Here is an 11,250-nt window from a genome sequence, read left to right on the forward strand (position 1 = left end):
TGCCTATCAGCTGGAAAATACTGACTCACCCCACCCTGCTGAAAACACTAACTTTAAAAAAAAAACCTCCCTTCCTCTGAACAGGTGATTCAAAAGTCTTTACACAAGGCACAACCAACACAACTACAGAAGACAGCCCTGTAATAATTCCCTAGTCATAATAGTATAAGGAATATTACTTTAGTGTGGGCAATAATGTAACCAATGTATGTGTAACTGTTTAATTTGTCCTGTGTGTAGTTATGTAATATGTAATAATGTAATTAGTAATAAAAAGGTAAACATCAATATAATTAAATTAATATAGTGACAATTAACCCTTCTTAATATAAGCACTATCAGATAGGGGAAAGGAAGTGCATTTGGGGGGAGTGGTATGTAAAAGACCTAAATCCTCATTCTCCAAGCAACAGATACTGTCTGTGACTGAAAATATCAAGAAACACCATAAAATACATATAATCTAGAAAAAGGAAAACAAGCATTAGAAGAAACAGCTAAAAATGTTGAAAACAGCTACTCTGGGGACCGATATCAGGAATAAGAAGAACAAGATCAAAAGTCTGCTGTTTTGCTTTTAAGGCTTACAAACTATCTGATTTCAAAACATGTATGTTTAATTTGAATTTCCAAATCTAGTTCGGTGTCCTCACTCCTCTGAGCTCCTGAAATACAATCTATATCATTAGGAGCCTAAGAATGACTTAATGAACAAGATGAAGGATCACTTTAGCTACACGTGAGCGACCCCGACTGAAAACTAACCCGGGAAAACACGTCCACGATTTAAATGCAAAGCATGACACGCGCCCATCCACACTCGCTTTCTACACACGAACCATGTAAGAATTGTACGCAGGTGCGCGTGGAGAGGAGGGGACGGGCCCAGAGAGGCGGGACAGGAACGACCTCAGCGTTCAGCCACTTCTAATGTGACTTCTGACGTTTGGGGGTAAGAACGTTTGGGGAAACAAAAGGGGACGCAAAAGTCACAGCTGACACTAACCGAGCCTAGGGCTGAGCTCTCGCGAACCCTAGCGGCCGGGGCCGTCGCGCCGCGCCCCTCAGCCGGGAGGCGGAGCTGACCCGCCGAGCCCCGCCCGGAGCCTGCCGCTGCGGGACGTGCCGGCGCTGCTCCCTGCTAGTGGGGAGCCACAGGCGGAGGACTTTTAGGAAGAATACCCGCCGGCTGCCCTCCTCAGCGCCTGAAGCAGAGCCATGCTTGCCCTCCGAAGGAGCCTGACTAGAGCTGTGGCCGCGCGGACGCTGGCGCCTCAGGTACGAACCGCAAGGACGCGCCTGAAGTCTCCCCTGGGGGAGGGGCGGGGTGGGGGGGGGTCGTCGGGAGGGCGCGGCCGCGCATGCGCCAACCGACCCATGTTCCCAAACTTCCTATCGCGGTGCTGCCACCCAAGTTCCAGAGCAAGTCCCGGAATCCGGAGGCTGGGGGCCCCGGGACACGCGGGAGGAGGAAGGTGCCGCTGGGGAAAGACCTGCTACCTGATCCTCCTCCCAGGCGGCTCTCGAACAGCCCTGGACAGGGGGCTTCTTTGGCCCAGGTGTCCGGCGGCCCTGAGGACACCCCTGAAGCGCCCCCTGCTGCGCTTTTGCTGCCCAGCGCCTTTGTCCCCGCCGGGTTAGAGTCACTGCTAGGCACTGCTCAGGCCTCTCCTCTTGATTTGTCTTTTGACAAACCACTGCACTCCAAACTGAAGGGTGAAGGAGAAAAAGGTCAACTAGCCACTGGCAACTGAACTGGCCTCCCCCTTCTAAACGAAATACAAAACTTCCAGCATTTTGCAGAGAACCTTAAAGAGAGGGTATGGGTGGAGGAGCGTCCTGCCCAGCTGCCACTGTCTCTTGGGGTCGGCACCCAAGTCAGGCAGGGTAGGAACTCACAGCAAATACGATAACTTCATTTGAAGTTAGATGAGAAATGTGCAAGATAGATTTTTGTGGTTCAGCCTTAACTATCGGAGATTGGCCTATTCGGTGAATCTAACCTGGAGGTTTTTTGTTTCTTTTTGATGTTTAGATTCGTACTCCGTTCTCAAGGGATAGGATGGGAAGGGAATTTGGATAGAGACTGACTTTCAGTAAAGACTAAAGACGAGCTGTTAATGGCCTGTCACCCAGGATTAGCAATACAGTTTTTATCATGATTCTCTCTCTACCAGGGCAGGGCCTAGGATTATTCCTTACAACTTTATTTTCAACTTTGACTTCACTAAATGTCCGTAAAATGCTCTCTTATAGGTGATTTGGAAATTATTGCTGCTGAAAATAAGCCCTAACTTGTGTAAGAGAGCCTAAGGGAGCCTGAAGCCCTCATGATTCCTCCCCCAGCATAGTTCTAGTTTCTGGCCTGCAGCAAAAATCACATCCCCGCAAGCACACACTTACTACTCTCACTGCTCCTTAACCTTTCCCTGGGTTTCCTCTCTTACTGCTTGTTTCTCCTGTGAAAGATTACAAAATTATGTCCCTTGACCACAGTTTGTTTCCAAATATAAATTCCCTAAAAATCAACTAAAAATTGTTACAAATACTCTACTGGTCCATTTTCTAATATATTTTATTTATAACATTTTAAAATAATAATACCTGGCGTTGTTTATTTGCCTAACAGTGTCTTATTAGATTTTGGCTACAACGACACAAAAAAAAACATGTCCACCAAAGGTAGGAGTAGCTGCAGTTGTTTGGGGTGGGAATACCTGCTTTCATTGTAAGCTTAGACACTTGGGCAGTAGGAACATAACTCATAGGGAACATGAGTGTAATGAACTCAAATAGATAACTGTAAGTATGACATTATACATAATTAAATCAAATACATAGGCTATTGTGTGTTATAACCTCAGAGAAAGAAGCCTACTGGTTTCATTTGACATACCAGCTAGTCAACATAAGCCCCACATTTTTCCATAGCCTTGTTTGTACCACAGCTTGTAATGGGAAATTGATCAATCAGCATCAGAAATTGGCACATAATAACCAAACCCACAGTAATACAGATTTCTGAATACAAATGCCTTGAGTGTATATGTATTCACATGTGCATATAAGTATTTATATATACACAAAATACATACACAGAGTATAATTTCCAGTAAGGCATTTCCTGCCTAAATTTAAGTTCACTAAGACAACGGGAATTAAACAGTAGCTGTATATTGAGCATACTCAAGAGTACTTATCTTTATTGACATCTCTCTAAACAAATTCTAAGGAGAGATGACAGCAGAAGTACAAATACGGATTATGAGTCTAATGAGTTATAAACCCCAAGTTTCCAAAGTATTTAAATTTGCCTTTTCTTCCTTCAGATGTGCTCATCTTTTGCTACGGGCCCCAGACAACACGATGGAACGTTCTATGAATTTCGCACCTATTGCTTTAAACCTTCAAAGATTAATGAATTTCTGGAAATTCTTAAGAAAAACATACATGTTTGGACAGCTTACTCTGAATTGGTTGGATTCTGGAGGGTAGAATTTGGAGGCAGAATGAATAAAGTGTTTCACATTTGGAAGTATGGTATGATTTTCCAGCTTAAGTATTTAGGATAGATTTTCATTCTGTTAAATGTTATATGACAGCCCTGGCATCTATATTATTATAAATACACATAGGTTAAATTAAAATTTTAAAAAGAGGAACAACAAATAAAATAACAACAAAAATGAATTCAGTGACAACTCCTCCCACTGGTACCTTTGTCCAAATCCTTATGTATCATTATTGGAAAAACGTGGCATCTCATTTCAAATTATAAAATTGTGAACTAGCCTTTAATTCTCAGAAAAATTATAGAATGGTTTATTGTATAGATGATTTATGAAAAATTTAAAGCAGTGATTGCAAGAGCCCAAGTGGGTTAAGATCATAGGAAGGGTGTGTTCTTTTTTCTTACTGTTGGATCTGCAGCTTGATACCAGGATTTTAGTAGACACAATTCAAACATGTAGGGGTCTTAGGGTAGTTTAGGTTGATGGGGATAATAGTTAACTTCTAAGCCTCACACAGCTCTGAGATTGCATCATTCTTTAAGTTTACCTCTTTCTTTCATTTGTGCACCCAAGGTTTCAGGGAATTCACTGTCATTATGCTGCTCCAGGGAAGTAAAGGCAAAGGAATCAGAGTTCTCCCCATACTGAAGCTGACTTACCACTGGTTTAGTAGACAAAGAACAGGCTACAGGAATCTCCGGAATGTTACTCCAGTGTCTAATCTTTCTGAAGTCCCCACAGGACTTAACATGATATCTAAAGAACTTTTAAGAATTTCATTTAGTGTTTGGTTATCAGTGTTCAAAGTTAATAGTCATCAAGTACTTTAATATGAAAAGTACTCATTCTGTATTTAACACAGCTGTAGTTTAGGGGGTTTCCCTGTTGTAATATAACAAGCCCCATTAAAACACAATTTATGCTTTAATGTGAAACAAGTAGAATTATGTTCCATTAAAAATAACTACTAGTAAGGTCCTGATATAACTTAAGCTCAAAGATGTATGTTATTCCTTATCCCCAGCACAAACCATACAAAACTCTTTTACCTTTAGTCTTTTGAGACCCTAATAGTAAATACAGTACGACACCTGTAAGTTAATAAAGGCATACATCTGTTTGCATAACAAACAGAAGAGAAATAGTACTCACTCGGTAAGAAGAATGGGTGACAATAAGTAAGAGCATCAGCACTGTTTCTTTGGAAGCTGTTTATTCAAAGAGGAGACTGAAAAAGCAAATCGTAATTTCATTTGTGTTCAATTTAATTCGGGTGTACCTTGACCTGACTACCCACCGCCAGCACTACCAAGGAAAAACAGTCTTTCTCTAAACTGACACTATAATTTCAGTGCCTCCAATAATAAGATAAATAATATATACTGAGCACTAAGTAGATGCCAAACACTGTTCTAAACTCCTTTCATGTACTAACTCATTTAATCGTCACAGCACAGCCCTGGAGGTAGTTACTATGGCATCATCCCTGTTTCACAGAGTGAGAGGCAGGTACAGAAAGATTTAGTAACTTACTTAACTCTCACAACTACCTACTAAATGGTAGAGTCTGTACCATTACAATATGATATTATCACTAGTTGTTTGCACTTATACTCTCTTTTAGATCATGAGCAACTTAGGGACAGACGTTACATCTATTTATGTTGATATCTCCAGTGATACAACACAGTGTCCTTATGTGGCCTCATGAACACTTGCTGAAATTAATGAAACCCAGAAAAAGTACAGTTGGTTTTTAATCGAACATTGTAATTTTTCTTACTCCTTTTCCCATAGACAGTTTTGCTCATAGATCTGAAGTTCGGAAAGCCTTGGCCAAAGATAAGGAATGGCAGGAACAATGTGTCATTCCAAATTTGGCTCTCATAGATGAACAGGAGTTTGAGATTACTTACCTGGTGCCATGGTGCAAATTAGAAAAACCTCCCAAAGAAGGTAAGTCCTTCCCTCTAAATCACTTTGAATTTTGAAGGAGAAAAGACTAAAGACTTGTAAGTGACAAAAACCAAAGTTCCATAGGAGAAAAATAGAATAATATTTTGTTTTATATAGGAATATAGTGTGCTTATAGAGTTAAACTGAATTTGAGCTCTCTGCTCAATTAATTTAAATTATCATTGAAATTGAGGAGGCGGGGATATAGCTCAGTGGTAAAGCGCATACACGAGGTCCTGGGTTCAATCCTCAGTACCTCCATTAAAAAAAAGAGAGAGAGAAAAAAGAAAAAGAAAAAACCAACGAGCATGAAATAATGAAATGTTTTTCCAATTTGGAAAAACTCTTAAAGTTTAGATATGAATATAAAAAGTTGACATGTGAAGTAAAACTTAAGAAGTCGGGGATTTGGAACAGTGAAAACATATACCTACCTAGGCAAAGGGTAATTATGATATTTTGTCCTTGTTGAGTACTTTTTTTACATAAATTACAGTTAATCTTAAAACATTAAGTAGATCTTTGCTTGTAAGACTGACTGTTGTTGGTGAATGAATTAAACTGTTAAGCTGTATTACACTAGTTTAACTTTTTGGTTTTCCTGTTTCTTACTTCTCAGTTCGAAAATTAATTATTAAAGATTTATCTTCTTACTGATCTCACTTTCCTTCTGACTTAAGGAAATGTTGACCTCAACCTAATTTTAAACAAAACTCAGATTTTTAAGAAGCATAAACTAATTTAAGTTTTATTTTCCCCCATAACTCTAACTTTGTAGTCTATCTTAGACTATAAGAGATTTGAGAAGTCTTATTTGGATTCTTATCCACCTAGACCTCCCTTCAGCCTTCAGCATTGTCTAAATTAATTTAGTGGTTCCTAGAACAGCATCACATCTTGATTTTCTTCTCCTGTGTTGTTCATGATTCTTTAGTAACTGTACTTTTTTCCTTTGACTTCTCAAATTTACTTGTTCCCTAGTTTCTTTCTCTCTGCTTCCTCCATATTCTGACCAGAAGATAAACTGCTTTTCACAGGTTACCTGAATATTTAGGAATAATGAAACCATTTCCTTCCTTTTTTTTTCCCACCCAAAAACTCACACATCACTTTCGGTCCATTGTTTGCTGGCTGTTCCTATTAGAAATGAAAGGAACAGGGGGAAGTTATACAAACAAAAAGTGTTTCCTCTCAAAACTGTAAAAAGGAAAATATAGGAGATCAGAAAATAGCTTTTTTTATTGATTTCTTACCTAAAAGAGTAGACTCATGCAGCTCAAAAATCCAAATCCTATCATAAATTTGCAATATTTATTTTAATGATTGATTTTATAGGTTAAAAAATCTTTCAGATAATTAGCTTAATATAGTCCTCTTTCTTTCTTCTGTATGCTAAGCTTAGTAACTCAGCCTTATTACATGGTGAGAGACTTCCTGAACATAAAAGCAAGGAAAAACAATGCAAAGAAATCATAAATGTGTGTGCATAAACATCTTTATATGTTTGATCCTCCAAATCTGTATATGTAGATCAGCCTTCCACTGGAAATAGACTAACCTGATTAGAAATTTCTTGAATGTCTTTTGTAAAGTCGTGGTTTTTCTCCCTACTCTAGGAGTCTATGAGCTGGTTACTTTTCAGATGAAACCAGGGGGGCCAGCTCTGTGGGGTGACGCTTTTAAAAGGGCAGTTAATGCCCATGTGGAGCTAGGCTACTCAAAACTGGTTGGAGTTTTCCACACAGAATATGGAGCACTCAACAGAGGTATAGTTGTCCATTTCTTCTATGAAATTCAAAGTGTGCTAGTGATCTGCTAAGTTCCTCAGGTCTTTTGTTTCTGTCTCTCATTATGCCGTGTATTTCAATTATTACTGCTAAATGTTTAGGTTTTTGGTCATTTTAAGGGTTGATAAAACCTGTTTTACATCTTATTTATTTAGAATATTAACACCTTATAAAGCCTTTTCCAAGTGTTAAACTGTTTTCCATGATACATCAAAATGAATTGGAAAGCTGCAAGGAAACCTCAAGAAAATATTTATTCTTTGAACTTTTTTCCTCTAAATATATTTTTATTGATTTTTTAAAAATACAACATTACTTTGGGTAGAGAGATTGTCTCTGAATGAAATAAAAACATAATAACGTATTTTTACAAAGACTAAATACCATGGACATGACCAAAGATAGAAAAAAAAAATTCCTACTACTTAGAGATAATGCTGTTTTGGTCTTTGTGTTCCTGTGTCATTCTTATATATGTAGGAATGTGTATATGTATTCATATTCATATATATGTATATATACCATCTATGTGCTAGAAATAATGCATATGCATGATTAATAATAGCATCCTAACACTCCAGAAAGAGTGTATACAGCAGAGAGATATTACATGTCTTAATTTATTTAATAAACACCTATTTGAGGCATTTAACTTTAAATTTGAAAGTTATTGCAGTCAGCATTTCAGAGAGTTTTTTGTGCCAAACTCTAAAAAATGCATGTGAAGTTATCTGGAAGGATAAATGACCAAGAATAGCTAATAAATTATTTGAAGGATTCATTATATCCATTTGCCTCCTCAACTCCCTTTCTTGGATGTCCAGTGGACATCTCAAACCTAGTATACTCAAAGCTGAGATTCAGATCTTTCCCCAGAAATTTAACTTCTAGTAACACATCCTAAGAAAATAATCAGAATTTAAAGAAAAAGACATTTTCAAGTTAGAAAATATATGAAGAGGAGAAAATAATGAAAATAATTACATGTCTGTTTCATACCTATGCTAAAATAAGATTCAGTGGATTTTAGATTTCAGTGTAGAAGAAAGGAAGTCATAAAATGTAGGTAATTTTTTAAAATAATGCAAATGAGAACTTATTTCTGAACCAAAAAGCAAATGAAGAAACAATGAAGGAAAAAAAATCAATTGATAATTTTATGATTGAAAGGGTCAGGCATTCTGCACTCCCCAAAACACCATAAATGAAATTTAAAAACAAACAAACAAAAAAGCTAAAGCTTATGCAGAGGTAGATGTACAGATGACTACTAAATATATATTGAAGAAAATACAAATCAAGACAATGAGGAGATGCCATTTTCACCTAATTAAGACATACTTACATAGAGTGGTTGGGGAAAAATAAGTACTCATACTGTGTACAATATACTGGTTTAATCTACCCCACCCCCCCAGATTTGACAATATAAATAAAAAGCCTTAATTTTTAAATTATTTTTGCCAGTATTTTAGGAAATGGGTGCATTCAGTTACAGGAAGTTTGAAAGTATATAAAATATACAGTGGTCATTTGATAAAATTAATGTTTATGAAGTCTATTTTAATGTTCTGTAATGAACATATATAACTTTTATAAGAAAATACTGAAAATGTACACACTTAATCTTAAGTTCATTCTCAGTAGAGGAAAGAGAATAGTATTGAGTATAAATCAGTACCTCATTTCTGGACGACAGTGTATAATATGTATACTATGCCTATATAAGTGTGTGTGTGTGTGTGTGTATGTGTATGTATGTCTATATATGTATATGTTTATAAACTATTTGGTTCTCTGAATTTGAATTTTAGGAGTTTATTATATTGAGGAAATAATGAGATCCAGACAGCCTGGGTTTGAATCCCAGCTTAACCACTTATTAACTTTGTGACTTATTAACTTTATGAGCTACTTAACCTTTCTGTGCTTCGCTCATTGATAAAATAATGATAACCTACCACCTAGGATTATTGTGAAGACTAAATGAGCTAATGCATGCAAAATGCTTGGAACCAGGCCTGGCACATAGTAAGCACCCAATAAATGAAGGAAGTAGTTGTTTAACATTGTTATTTTTTGTAGGTGCCCCTCCAAGGAAGTGTTTGTCAGCACTGTTTGCAGTAAGGAAACTAGAAACAATGTGCTGTGACCCTATGTATATAACATACACAAATAGACACACATATACATCATGTATCTTATATAAGCATAAACATATATGCTAAATGTGTATAAACATGTAAATACATAAATATGGAAAAGATAACACCAAAATAGAAATTGGTTAATTCAGGGTTTAGGATTAGAAACTACTCCTGCTTTCCCTTTTGGTTTATCTACATTTCCAGAATCTATACAGCTAACACATAGTAAATTGTAATTATTTATTTTTAAATAATTTAAGTACAAGAACATTTCAGTATTTTGTAGAATTATATTTTGAATAATATAATCAACAATAAGGGGGTGGAATAAAAAGTTGTTACCTCCATAAGGAGGAATTCACATAGCCCTTAAAAATTACTGTCATTGCCATAGAAAATGCTCATCATTGACTTTTTAAAATCTATTACTAAGTATAATATGCAGTAAGGCCCTAATTTTATTATTGTCACCTTTTACAAGAAATGCATTAAATATTAACAGAGGTTTATTCTGGGTGGTTCAGGTTCCGATACTTCTTATTTTCTTTTTGTATCAGCCAGTTTTCAGTAATGACCACAGTTTTTTTAATAATCTTGCCTTGGAAAAATAAAGTAAAAGCCTTAGCTGTTTCTTGATCTATTAAGCCAGTCTGACTAATTCATAAAATTCTCTCCCAAAACTCTGACCCTTCTGAAATCTTACCACTTAACATTTTTAGTTTTACTCTTTTGATACTAGTTTGATTTAAAGAGTAAGACCTAAAGTTTCTGATTAATTTTCTGTGTGTCTTATTTGTAGTAATGTCGTATTTTAGAGTCTATTTCTGCTTATTTCTGCAGTTCACGTTCTTTGGTGGAACGAGAGTGCCGACAGTCGTGCAGCTGGGAGACATCGGTCTCACGAGGATCCCAGAGTTGTGGCAGCTGGTGAGCTATCTCACTCGGCACAAATTATTCTCAGGACAAATTTGATTTAGTCAGTAACTTCTTCTGCCTTCTTATGAATCTTTTTTCCAGTTCGGGAAAGTGTCAATTACCTAGTATCTCAGCAAAATATGCTTCTGATTCCTATGCCATATTCACCGTTGAAATAGTTTTCTGCTGAAATACGAAGCATTTCATTAACTGCAAAAAGATGTGTCTGCTAATGGTGCCTAAATTCTCCTGAGATTCTTGCTATTATTTGAAGAAAGTAGTAAGTTAATTTTCTATATGTCTCTACATTTTTAAAGCCACCTCTGTCCTTTTTCATGACCACCTAAAGACAGTTCTGTTCATTTTCCTCATAACATTTCAGTATCTATTATACATTAGAAATATATAGTTGCTACTACTTCATAATCTTGATTTTTCATTTCTTTCACAATAGCTCTTCTCTATTCTGACAGACCTCTGCTTTATAGCATTTTCTTATATTCGTATGATTATTTAACATTTCTGTGCCTAACAATATTGTTAAATTATATACAGTGTCTGTCTTTTGATCATGTCTGTTTTATCTGAGATTTTAAAAAAATTTTGCCCAGTAAAGTTTATTTTGTGATATCAGATGGGATTCATGAGAATATTGGATCAAATATATTTCTTTACCTTGGGAAAGTACGATATCACCTCTGTCATCTATTTTGGAATTATGGTTTTCACATTATTAGTCACTCTCACTTGGAAAATAATTAATTAGGTCTGTGTTTAAAAAAAAACTTCAGAAGACTTGTTTTTGTGATGAAATGTGTTCATTTGTAGTTAATTTATTAATTTTTGTTCATTTTAGATCACTATTTAATGAAGACCTTTGGGACATCTATTTGTTTATGGAAATACTTGCCTTAATAAAAGCCTACATATCCA

The 11,250-nt window shown here is 36.4% G+C and overlaps 1 protein-coding gene across 2 annotated transcripts; it reads left to right on the plus strand.

Annotated features, from left to right (window-relative positions):
* Window positions 1-1,086: 1,086 nt before the first annotated feature.
* Window positions 1,087-11,250, plus strand: LOC140696111 (protein NipSnap homolog 3A-like). Of its 2 annotated transcripts, XR_012072143.1 has the most exons (7): window positions 1,087-1,278; window positions 3,330-3,540; window positions 5,310-5,468; window positions 7,085-7,234; window positions 10,243-10,329; window positions 10,420-10,597; window positions 11,174-11,250. XR_012072143.1 is itself a non-coding variant. In XM_072959854.1 (6 exons), the coding sequence occupies exons 1-6, from the start codon at window positions 1,219-1,221 to the stop codon at window positions 10,494-10,496; spliced, it is 744 nt and encodes a 247-aa protein (XP_072815955.1). In that variant the 5' UTR covers window positions 1,087-1,218; the 3' UTR covers window positions 10,497-11,250. The 2 variants fall into 2 exon arrangements, 1 of the variants encoding a protein (XP_072815955.1); XM_072959854.1 differs by having other exon boundaries at window positions 10,420-11,250.

This window comes from Vicugna pacos, chromosome 4, assembly GCF_048564905.1.
Source record: "Vicugna pacos chromosome 4, VicPac4, whole genome shotgun sequence".
Classification (NCBI taxonomy): Eukaryota; Metazoa; Chordata; class Mammalia; order Artiodactyla; family Camelidae; genus Vicugna; species Vicugna pacos.

Coding starts and splice junctions, on each gene's coding strand:
- LOC140696111 (XM_072959854.1), top strand. CDS start 1,219: ATGCTTGCCCTCCGAAGGAGCCTGACTAGAGCTGTGGCCGCGCGGACG. Junction 1,279..3,329: donor CGCGGACGCTGGCGCCTCAG/GTACGAACCGCA, acceptor TTCTTCCTTCAG/ATGTGCTCATCTTTTGCTAC. Junction 3,541..5,309: donor GTTTCACATTTGGAAGTATG/GTATGATTTTCC, acceptor CTTTTCCCATAG/ACAGTTTTGCTCATAGATCT.